The sequence below is a fragment of the Balaenoptera borealis genome (genome assembly GCF_965194805.1).
Source record: "Balaenoptera borealis genome assembly, chromosome: 5".
Lineage (NCBI taxonomy): Eukaryota > Metazoa > Chordata > Mammalia > Artiodactyla > Balaenopteridae > Balaenoptera > Balaenoptera borealis.
In genome coordinates, this window is record NC_138862.1 from 70,454,681 (window position 1) to 70,467,279 (window position 12,599).

The window sequence follows — 12,599 nt, forward strand, 5'->3', positions numbered from 1 at the left end:
CAAGCACCACCAATACACTGAGGGACTGCTGTGAGAATCAGAGATAGCGTATACTGAAGAGCTGGAGCACGAATGACAGCAGAGCAAGGGCAGCCATCATTTTTTGTCTCCAGAGGCCCACAGAGTCTGTATTCCTGCAGAAAGTCTTGTTGCAGGAAGCTGTTCCTCCGGCCTCTCTGGGGATGTGGTCTCCATTTTAGATTAGGATGCTCTCGCCAGCCAAGGGATAAAGGACCCAAGCCACGCCAAGACGTTTGACTCAGCATGCAAACTTACTTTGTTTGCTTTGAGACTTACTTATCCACCTATTTCTGAGAGGACACACAATGCTTTAAAAACTTAATAAATAACGCAAAATTAGATAATCAAGACTAAAACAGAAAGGATAAGAAGGATAAATGTTAGGGGGCTAGAAGATGAGGCCAAAAGGGAAACAGGCTGGGTTGCAGGGATCTGATTTTTCTGTCTGATGGGAGAAAGCAGCCCGTAGAATCCATGTGGTCAGGACGTACCCAGCCAGGCTTAACTTTGCAGGGAACTTCTTTAACCTGAGAGCCATGGAGAGCAGCAAAGCCATGACTGACAACTCAGAGCTCCTGGACCACCCCGCCACCCTCTGTCTTCCCAGGGCACCAGATCTCCCTGTTTTGGGAGAACAGGAAAGCAGCCATGGTTCCAGTCTGAACCACTCATCACACTTCCACCTATACATTTTCAGAATAAACAACTTAGAGTTAACTCCTAGAAAAGTCCCAGGAGAGCAATAAAAGCGGTAATGGGAGAAACTATTATTCAGACCAAGAAAAAGTATAAACAAGTTTAATAATAGGTTTCGAGGTAAAGATAAGAAATTATGGGTCGCGGCATTACCTCATCCCAACCCAGGCCGGTACAGCATTGGGAAAAATGCCTGCATTGGTGACAGAGGGGTTCCTTAGCTGTGGATACTCTTCGATGGCCTCTCCTAACAATGTGACCTGCTGGGGGGAAAGATGGCAACTCAAAACTTCCACTCGTGGAAGCAGTTCTACTTCCTAAATCGAATCCTAAGTAGAAACAGACTCTTTCCTTCTTTTTGCAAAGAGCAGCTTTCCAAGAAATGTAAAGTTGGCCTTGGGGGTGCGATTTAAGACCAGTCATGTGAGCATTCCATACCCCTAAGTCCCTAACGTTGGTAACTAACAGTCCATCCCAGGGAAACCAGAGTGAGACTGAAATCAGAACAAAGAGCCTCCTGTGGGCTATGAAGCAGGCCTGTTATCAGCTCCGTCTCCAGGGCATGGGGTCAAAGGAAGCCGAGCGTGCACTGCTGCCGGCGCTGCCCAGCCAGCTCCAGCCTGCATGCGACGCCTCTCCAACTACAGAGATTACAGGCCTGCTGGCTCCGTCACATTCAGTTTTCAGGATTAAGAGGAAGGGCCTTTAATCCGGGCAAATCAGGAGAAGGCAGAAAATTCAGTCAACAAAGTAAGGCGTGCTTAGGGCTTTTAAGAAAACTTTAAAAATCTAATTACAGTTGAAATCTAATTAACATTAAAAATCTAAATATCATTGAAACAAATGATATCTGGGATTTACTTCAAACAATGGGGAATAAAATGGTTAGGAAGGCAAATGAAACAAGATTGGCTACAAATTGGTAACTGTCCAAGATGGACCATGGGTACCTGGGATTTTATTTCACTATTCTCTCTACTTTTATGTGTTTGAAATGTCCCGTTACAAATTTTAAAAATCACACGTTATTTATTGTGAAAATTTAAGTAAATATGAAATAACACAAAGAAGAAAATAAAAACCACACCTAATCCTATCACCAGAGACAACTGCTGTTAACACTTTGGTCTATTTATTTCCAATCTTTTCCATATTTTTCTTTCTTTTGTTTGCAAAATAGGGTCATACACCTATGCTGTTTTATCACTTGCTTTCCTTTCCTCTCTTAATTTATCTTAAGTATTATTCAAGTGCTCAAATATTCTTTTAGGGTATGATTGTTATAGCCTTTCATCAATAGACAGGCCACAATCTATTTCCAATATTTAGCGACTATAAATAAGGCTGTGGTCAACCAGGAAGATGACGTTATAAATAGGTGATTTCAAGTGAGAAAGAAATTGCTTGATAGGTACCCAAACACAGACTGACAGCACAAAGGAAAAGAAATGGTGAGGAGAAAAGCTGGGATCTCATCGACTGCATAATTCCAAGCAATTAGTAACTTTCCAGGGATGCCCCATGACAAAGGCCAAGGTGGGGAATAAGAGAAAAATGCCAAAAGATATAAAACTGAAACACACACTAAAATGCCTCTCAGCCAACAATAATTCATAACCAGGTACGGGCACTGAGTTTAAGAAATCTGCTAGCATCTGCTTTGAAGCACTCGAGTCTTGAAATACTGAGTTTTCAAAGGGAAGGATATTTTCATGGGTCTGGGATGGCACAGGAAGGTTCCGTGGGCAAAAGAGCGAATCAAATGGCTTCTCATGGACCACCGTGCCTCAAGCATTCCATCATGCCATTCTGATTCATCTAACTAAACAGAATTAATATAACTGGACAGCGCGTAGGCTTGTCACTGGGTTCTTCCCCTCAAGCCTTAAAGACAATTTCCTCCCTCGGAAAGAAAACCCACAATATTCCCAAGATGGGGAGATAAGAGGGATCCCTTGTTTTCCCTGCACTATTTGTTCCTGCCAAGAGTGGATTTGGCAGGATGTCCCTGAATATAACACCCCATACAATCAATAATCTGAATGCCAGTCAAAAACATAATTTTTCTTTCTGAAGTAAATCCATAAACTGTCTATTCTGTGATGCACTTGAAAGATTCAGAGCTGAACACATTCTAGCTGTGTCCCATCTGGCTTTCTTGGGCTGCTACAAAGCATCAGGGGCCTCTGAATCAAACGGTTCTGCTCTAACCAGAGGCCGGGCAGGGGCCACTCTGCAGCCATCCTGGGTAGGGGGCCACTGTGAGACCGTCCTCTCCGGGGTGGCCCCAAGGACACAGGGACGGGCAGAACGCCAATGGGACCAAGAAGAGGACTGAGGAAGCTGTGCTTTCTTCATATCTTTCTTTCCCCTTATCCCTCCTGTCTACCATTTCAGTTTTTTATTTCAGAAAGGACAACCGTGGCTCTCTTATCATTTTGTCGAGGACCAAGAGGAGGAAAAGTGAATCTGTGACACACTAAACACAGGCTCTCTGAGGTCAGACATGCGGCCTCTCCAAACTGAGTTCTAACCTCCTTACCCAGCCCTCCTCCAGACATGAGCACCCCAACCAACGCCCTGTTGCTGAGTCCACCAAAATGGTCAAGAAAGCATTACCAATTATGCATAGTCTATGATGACCACTATGGAAAAAAATGTTAAAAGTATGTGCTAGAATAGCAAATTCAAGAGTGATATTTATTTTTATCTTTTGTTATTGTTATTGGGCTGTTTTGACATAGAAAAGTATGTTAAGAATAAGTTACTACCAACATCCCATTTACATATTTCGCTGAGATTGGACCGTCTCAAAGCATGAGTTCACTTCTGACCTAAGTCTGTGTCCTCCCTCTGGATTCACATATCACAGAGAAACACGAGAAAAGCAAACAAAGAGAAACAAAACCAAAGATGACAAGCGATTCTCTTTTTAGCTGGATTCCCCAACAGACCACTCTTTAATGTTTATCAAAATTGGGCCATAAAATTCTACAAGATTCTATGCATATGGCTTGACCTTTTCTTCCCCCTGCTCCCTGCCCCAAAAGGAAGCAAAAGAGCCAAATATAGAAAAACAGAACAGCTGTCTGCTGGCAAAGACAACATCCCATTGTACACAGCCACACCCTGACACAGACACACACCAGCCCTAAGCCATCCCTGCACTCCAGCTGGTCTGACTTCTGTAGATTTTCCCAAGGGCCCCCTGAGCTCACCCTCTGATGCAAGAGCGGACAGGAGCCACAGGCTGCAGTGGCGCAAAATCCGCAGGCAGTGCCAACGCCCGTCACCCACACCGACACCTCTTCGCTGACCTCCCACGCAGGGACGGAGCCAGAAGGGAAGGTTACCTTGCAGACAGCCGCCTGGAGCACTGCGTCAAAGCCGCCCTCGGGGGCGTCGCGGTTCCGGGACACCCTCTGCTTCCGAACTTCCTCGTTGAAGCTGTCCACTCTGTCTGTGAGAGGCAGCAGATGGCGGAACCCAAAGGAGGGGACACAGTTTGGGAACAGCTTGTAACTAGAGAGAAAGAGGAGAAGAGTCACTTTTCCTTCATTGTCCCCAAAATCTTAAACAACCAAGTACTCTGTGCATTTACGGAGTGCCTTGAACGGCACCAACGGATACTCACTCCGCACCTACCACGCACCCCTGGGACAGGCACAGTGGGGGAACACAGAGAAACAACATAGTCCCTACTCTCCAAACACAAGCCCTAAACTGCAGGCGAGACAGCACATACCAGGTTGTAAGTGAATGAAATGGACAAATGGGTCGTAGGAAGTAGAGGTTAACAGTGGGCTACTGCAGTCAGAGGAAGATGTCACGGAGGCGCCCTGACGCGGGTCTTGGAAGATGCAAGCGCCTGGTGGACAGGCACCACAGCCTGGGCAGCACCGAGGGGAAGGAAGGCTCTTACAGGCTGAGGAAGGCGGGCAATGTCGAGTGAGGGCAGCGTGAGCAGAGTGACTCTACGACACCAGCTTCTTGCATCAACTCTGCTGCTGCCACGTGACAAAGGATCACATAACCCCTTCGTGTCAACCCACTCAGAGACCACCAGGACGTGTTGGCAACCGAGCAGACATTAAATGCAACAGGAATGAAAACGTTCTGTTTCTTCGTTCATTTATAAATATTGGAATGATAAAGCATCAGCTCTCCTAGATGCAAAGAGAAATCACTTAGAAGCAAACCATCTTCGAATGGAAAACTCTACCTGGAAATCTGGACAGAGGGAAGTATTGCACCTCAATAGGAGGTTAATGCCATGTCTTTCTCCTGAATATTGGGTGTTCTCATCTTCAGTTTGCAGTAGAGATGGCCCCATTCCTGGAGGAAGTTAGAGCCCAATCACATCTGCAGGAGTTTCACTTGGATATATAAACCAATGAAATAGGAAGAGGGGCCTTACGTTGTTTCCAAAAAGGTTCACTGGGTAAAAGGGGAGAGGGAAGAGCAAATGCAAGGGCCCTGTGGCAGAAGGGAGCACAGAGAGCCCAAGGGCAGAGGGAGGCCAGTTAGACTGCAGGACAGGGAATAAGGGCAAAGATGGGCTATGAGGAGGTGGGGGAGGCAAGCTGGACCAGACTGTGCAGGTCTGTGGCCATGTTAAGGAAGCCTCTCTTTCAGAACTAAGATAGAAAACAAACACAACAGAGAGGCATGAGGGGAAGGCTTCGTTACCTACCCAATTCAAGCCGTGTGCATGGGAAGGGAAACAGGCTTAGCAACTCCTAGGAGTTCCTGCCTAACTGCCATCAAGAAGGGCGGCTGGGGCAGGTCTGAGAGGCTCCCCTCCTCCCCGAGAGAGGCAACCTTGGGTTTTCTAAGAGGCTCTCTCATCCCCTCTAAGGGTCTACGGTACCTGCTCCATCAGTCACTCGCAGCAAGCCGCCTCTACAGGGTCAACCCCACTGCCACGATGGTCACGGTGCCTCCAGACAGGGAGAGCTTCGAGAAGCTGTCCCCACTTGCCGTTCCTTTGTTTCACTCCCTCCTCCTTCCCCCAAAATCTTCACCCACCCCTTGTGTTTGCACAGGTCAGGCTCTTATGTAACCCATGCCTCTGGGCCACCCAAACTTTCTATTCCCATCTCAGTTCCCCATAAAGACAAAGGTCATGGAAATTGCATTCCCAGCTGGAAGCAGGAAGTGAGCTGAGGTCCCATCATAGTGATCTGACAAACAGATGGGCCCAGGAGGAATGAAATGTACACAAACTCTCACTCCCCTCCCTCGCCCTCTGAGCAACTTCACCCTTCTGTGCTGTGCTGGTCCATGGCTGCGGACTTCAGGTGTTTACTGTCTCGGTTGATGGGGTCGGTTGAGGAAGGGAGGAGAGGAACAAAAACTATGACTGCTGTTCAGTGAGAAAACCAGGAAAGCTGTGAAAAGCTCAGCTAAATTAGTTCAGCACTTTATACCTCTTCCGTTCCTGCAAAGGGGAGTAAGTAGATATATTTTTACTGTGGAGAATTACTATTAATAATGAGGAACTAGAAAATGTGTTTGCCAGAGAGAAGACTTCATTGCAGAGAATTTATTATAACCAAACCAGAATCACCTCTTAGTGAGAGGAAAACAGCTTTGTCACACAGGCTCTGTTGAATGTCTCCGCAGTCTCTGGAAGACAATGTCAACTGTGACTAATTTAACCCCTGGAAGAGCTGTCTGAGCGACTTGAAGATCTGGGTGTTTGAGGGTCTCGTGCCAGGAAGCCCTCCCACCCCCAACTGTGTCTGTGCCATAGGACCCCAGTTTAGGGCCTACTAGATTAAGAATTATGAACCAGGAAGATGAATAAAAATATATGCTTAAAGAGCCTGGGGGAGCATGTGTGTATAAAAAGTGAATCCCATTTGCAGGTGCTAGATGTAGGCAAATCCAAAAAACAATCTAATGCTTCAGGGCAATATTGTGGACCATGGAGCTGACAGGGAAAGACCTCCCCTCTTCCTCTAAACAAAGAGAACTACTGGGTAAAAATCTAATCTTTAAAAATGTTAATATGTAGCCAAGACTGGAAGCTTAGCAGGGAAATCCCAGGTGCCAAGAACGGAGAGAAAAGCATTGAACAAATGAACGGACTTAAACTAGGTGGGAAGTGAGCAGGGATCTCCGTGGCAAAGGGGTCCCCCACACCCCCCCCCCACCCTAGTGTGTTGGGGCCTGACAAAGGTCTGGGGCTTGGGGCCAGGTTCTAACAGGGACAGATGATGGACCTCAGGCCAGCGCAGGGCTGAGCACTGAACAGGGCTCTCTGCATAAAGCTGAGTGTTACAAAGAGCTGCCCTGTCACTAAAATCAAACCCAGAAAAATTCCAGCCACTGGTCTGGGAGAGAAGCGAGGAAGATGCACTCTGGGCTCATGGCGAGATGAATCACCCATAAAGATTGTAACTCCAGGACTAAACAAGTCAGAATTCATTACTTTTACAAGGAAGGAACCCCCCTGCTGAGAAATAAACAGAACTAGTCCCACAGTGAAACCCAGAGGATCCTAGCATCAGGGAACAGAAAACCACCCTACAGGGAACTCAGTACCCCTGGGGCACATGATCCCCTAATGGAAAACAACCTCTGATGAAGAGGAGCTAATGAAAAAGTTATAGACCCCACGAGAAATAAACTACCATGAACGAATATCAGCAAATTCAACCAACTGCAGGATCTGCAGTTCAAGAAACAGATAACAAAATTATCTAAAGTACATTAAAACAAAGATATTTAAAACATTCCAGGAGGAGGAAAAAATACCGAAGACTAGAATGGGATATTATTAGGAAGAAAAAAAATCAGAAGGCTATGAAAAAATAGTATGAAAAACAGAAGTCTAAAAAAAAGAACCAAATAAAAAATATCGTCACTCAAATTCAAAAATGAAACATCAGTATATGGATTAAAAAAATTGAAGAACAAGGTACTGCCACAAAAACCAAAAATATAGATCAAAGGAACAGGATAGAAAGCCCAGAAATAAACCCATGCACCTATGGTCAATTAATCTATGACAAAGGAGGCAAGACTATATAATGGAGGAAAGATAGTCTCTTCAATAAACGGTGCTGGGAAAACTGGACAGCTGTAGGTAAAAAAATGAAATTAGAACATTCTTGGGACTTCCCTGGTGGCGCAGTGGTTAAGAATCCACCTGCCAATGCAGGGGACACGGGTTTGAGCCCTGGTCCGGGAAGATCCCACATGCTGCAGAGCAACTAAGCCTGTGCGCCACAACTACTGAGCCTGCGCTCTAGAGCCCGCAAACCACAACTACTGAAGCCCACGTGCCTAGAGCCCGTGCTCTGCAACAAGAGAAGCCACCACAATGAGAAGCCTGTGCACCACAACAAAGAGTAGCCTCTGCTCGCCACAACTAGAGAAAGCCCGCACGCAGCAACAAAGACCCAACACAGCCAAAAATAAATAAATACTTATTTTTTTTAAAAAAGAACATTCTTTAACACCATACACAAAAATAAACTCAAAATGGATTAAAGACCTAAATGTAAAACCAGATACTATAAAACTCTTAGAGGAAAACATAGGCACAACACTGTGACATAAATTGCAGCAATATCTTTCTCAAGCCATCTCCTAGAGTAAGGGAAATAAAAATAAACAAATGGGACCTAATTAAACTCAAAAGCTTTTGCACAGTAAAGGAAACCATAAACAAGACGAAAAGACAACCTGCAGAATGGGAGAAAATATTTGCAAACGGTGCGACTGACAAAGGATTAGTCTCCAAAATTTACTAACAGCTCATGTGGCTCAATATCAAAAAAAACAAACAACCCAATCAAAAAATGGACACAATACCTAAATAGACATTTCTCAAAGAAGACATACAGATGGCCAAGAGGCACATGAAAAGCTGCTCAACATCACTAATTATTAGACAAATGCAAATCAAAACTACAATGAGATATTACCTCACACCCGTCAGAATGGCCATCATCAAAAAAAATCTACAAACAATAAATGCTGGAGAGGGTGTGGAGAAAACGGAACCCTCCTACACTGTTGGTGGGAATGTAAATTGGTACAGCCACTATGGAGAACAGTAAGGAGATTCCTTAAAAAATGAAAAATAGAGCTACCATATGATCCAGCAATCCCACTCCTGGGCATATATCTGGAGAAAAACATGATTTGACAGGATGCATGCACCCCAATGTTCATTGCAGCGCTGTTTACAATAGCCAAGACGTGGAAGCAACCTAAATGTCCATCGACAGATGAAAAGATGTGGGAATTCCCTGGCAATCAGTGGTTAGGACTCTGCACTTCCACTTCAGGGTGCACAGGTTCAATCCCTGGTTGGGGAACTAAGATCCCACAAGCTGCATGGCGTGGCCAAAAAAAAAAAAAGATGTGGTACATATATACAATGGAATGTTACTCAGCCATTAAAAAGAATGAAATAATGCCACTGCAGCAACATGGATGGACCTGGATATTATCATCCTAAGTGAAATAAGTCAGACAAAGACAAATATCATATGATGTCGCTTATGTGCGGAATCTAGAAAAAAATGATACAAATGAACTTATTTACAAAACAGAAACAGACTCACAGACGTAGAGAACTGAGCTTATGGTTACCAGGGGAGAAGGGTGGGGGGGTGGGGATAGATTGGGAGTTTGGGATTGACATGTACACAGTGCTATATTTAAAATAGATAATCAGCAAGGACCTACTGTATAACACAGGGAATTCTGCTAAATATTCTGTAAAAACCTAAATGGGAGAAGAATTTGAAAAAGAATAAGTACATGTATATGTATAATGGAATCACTTTGCTGTACACCTAAAACTAACACAACATTGTTAATTGACTATACTCCAATATAAAATAAAATTTATTTTTAAAAATTGAAGAACAAAATGATAAACTGGAAGAAATTTTCTATTATGAAGCTAAGGGAAAGAAAGAGGTAGAAATTACGGGAGAACAATTTAGAAACACGAAGTTTAGAATGAGAGGCTCCAACACTCACCTAGTAGTGTTAGAAAGAAAATGGAGAGAATCAGAGACAGGAGTCAGATGATGTCTGAAAATTTTCAAGAATAAAGCTATATTCTCAGATTAAACAAGCAGAGCAAGTTCTGAACAATGCAAATAAAAGTACTAAATCCAACCTAGCCACATTGGAATGCATATCATTATAGGACATGAAAAGCACAGGGAAATATTAAAAGCCACCAGAGAGAAGGAAAACCATTAGATAGAAGACTTTTCGTCAGCCACAGGACATGCCAGAAGACAATGAAATAATACCTTCAAGGGGGTGAAGGAGTACCATGACCTCTTGGAAGAAATACAAAGGGTAAGAAAAAATATAAATGATGAAGGATGAAATGTATTATCTCACCTGCAAAGATTTTTACATATGTATTTCTATTTTGTGTGTGTGTGGTGAGAACCCTTAAGATGTACTCTCTTAACAACTTTCAAGTATACAATTGTATATTTCAAGTATAGTATTGTTGCCTATCACCACCATGCTGTACATTAGAGCTCCAGAATGTATTCATCTTATAACTGTAAGTTTGTACCCTTTGACCAACATTTCCCCCTTCCCCTGCCAATCAGCACTCTACTGTCTGTTTCTATGAGCTTGGCCTTTTTAGATGCCACATATAAATGAGACATGGCATGTATATCAGCAACAGCTTAATACCTCTAACAAAAGAAAAAGTGTTCACAACCAGAAATAACAGGCCGGATTAATTCATCAAATCCTGTACCAGTGAATATCATGTGACTCTTCCCAGGAACACTATTTCTATTACTCAGAATAGCAATTAAACAGTTCTTTAATCTGATGATTAAATTGCTTTTTTTTCTCTTCTTATGGCAGCCCTGGTACTACTTACTTCAGTTCTGGCATTTCTGGTTCATTCTAAGATGGAAGGGGATAAGTATAGGATTTTGATCCTTTGGCCGAAACATCTGGAGCAGGAGGAGGGCCAAACCTCAAGAAAGCCCCATGAAAAACTGGTTCTCTTCTGAGATGTCCTGCACAGGTGGTTAAATCACTCCTCCTGACTCCCCCATCTCCCCAGAACTTCCCGGGGCTACTTCTGCTACTTCCACACCACCACAGGAGCAAAAACCTAACAGAAGGTAACATTGAGAGAGAACGCTGTGATTTTCTCTCCACATGAGCTGAAGGAAAAGAACAGACAAGGATCACAGACAGCAACTACGGAGTCAAGCATGGAACTCAAACTGAGACAGGAAGACAACAGTACAGCCATTTTGGAAAAGGACCAAGGGAACGACCTTGAGAAAGCGGGCTTGACAGGCCAGAAAAACAGCACCTAAAAACTTGGGCTTCTGAGACAACAACCAGAGACTCACAGGAGTAAAAGATTAGCTCTATCTCTGTTCCACTGACATCTGTACATGGTTTCCGAAGGACAAAAGCGGAACTATAAATCCGCCACCTAGCAGAATTGCCAAACTCCCAGTTCCCTGAAAGATATAGATAAAAGCTTGACACACATTGCTAAGGTGTTTTAGCAGGAAGCAGGCCCCCAGACGAAAACTGCTGACTGCGGGCACACAGACCCCAGACTGCGTGAAACCTGAAGGTTGATGATGCTCCAAACTTCACCTCCATGCCAACCAATCCAAGAACTGAGCACAAGCTGCTCAGGCACCCTGTGGCCTCCTCCCTCACTGCCTTTAAAACCCCTTCCCAGAAAGTCCTCGGGGAACTGACACTCTTTTCCACCTTCTCCCTTGTGCACAAGCTATCCTTTCAATAAAAAGCTTCGCTTGCCTAAGAGTCTTGTGGGAGTAATATTCGTTTCTATGGTATTGCTGTCCAAGAATCTGGAGAGGGCCCGATAACAGAACCAGTGAAGCAGCCCAGCTGGGAGACAAGAGGGAGTGGTAGGGACTGTGGCAGCCAAAGAACACGTGGAACAAGGCGGGCTTTACTAGACCTCCTGGTTTTTTGAGAAAACCTGAAATCCTGGCTATTCTTTGTTAAATCTTTTATTTTTAACTATTGGTAACTAATTCACAGTGCCATTAAAACTTAGGAAAGCAAACAAAGCACATGTACAGGCTGAATCAGGAACAGAAACAGCCTGATTACATCCCCCCCCCCCGCTTGCTCTGTTCTCCTCCAGGAACAGCGGGGAATCTCCGAGGATACCCAGGCAACCACACACAGTCCACTGCCTGGACGTGGGAGATACATCTCAGCCTGCTCACTGAGCCATGCCGTGACTCCCCTTTTGTGCTGCCCAGCTTAGGGAAGAGAGATCTGTATAACTCAGACCTGATGTTTCCTTCCAAACCCCCATTCTTTCACCGGATTTCCTGTCTCCCAAGCAGCTTGTCAGTGTGCCTTGTACTCACTGTCAAAACTTCTACTGTCTGCAGTTGGTTCTGCCTTCTAGGGCTTGGAGAAGTAGCTCTGAATAAGGAGAGTGTAATAACCTTGAATATTCAATGCTGAGGGCCCCGAGCCAGTCCTTCATCCTCTGCCAGCCTCCAATCTAGCATCTGACAGTTCGCCGATGGTCCCCAGAAGAATCAAAGTAGAGACACGCCCTGTCTGTCAGGAGACAGGACCCAACCAGAGGGCAGAGGTGGAAAGTAGCAGACAGAATCACTATTCCGAATGAACTGAAAAAATTCTGGGTTAAGATGCTGTTGCTCCTGGTAAGTAGCAGAACTCCAACAAAAAGACATGCGGCACTGGGATGCAGCTGAAAAGGGCCTTGGGGACAGGAGCAAAGTGACAATAATGCCAGCAGCTACCTGTGGCCAGGAGGAACCTAAACCCAGCAAGTGAGGACACCTAGTGCCTCTCTGTGGCTAAGGAACTTAGAATCTCATTTGTATCTAAAATTT

At 44.6% G+C, this 12,599-nt stretch overlaps 1 protein-coding gene across 1 annotated transcript in view; it reads right to left on the minus strand.

Moving 5' to 3' along the window:
- Positions 1-12,599, minus strand: part of ITGB5 (integrin subunit beta 5) — a 110,387-nt gene that overhangs the window by 63,865 nt on the left and 33,923 nt on the right. Inside the window, exon 5 of the mRNA XM_082392301.1 lies at positions 4,071-4,239. Within this exon, the coding sequence (XP_082248427.1) occupies positions 4,071-4,239 (169 nt within the window). The remainder of the gene's footprint in view (positions 1-4,070; positions 4,240-12,599) is intronic.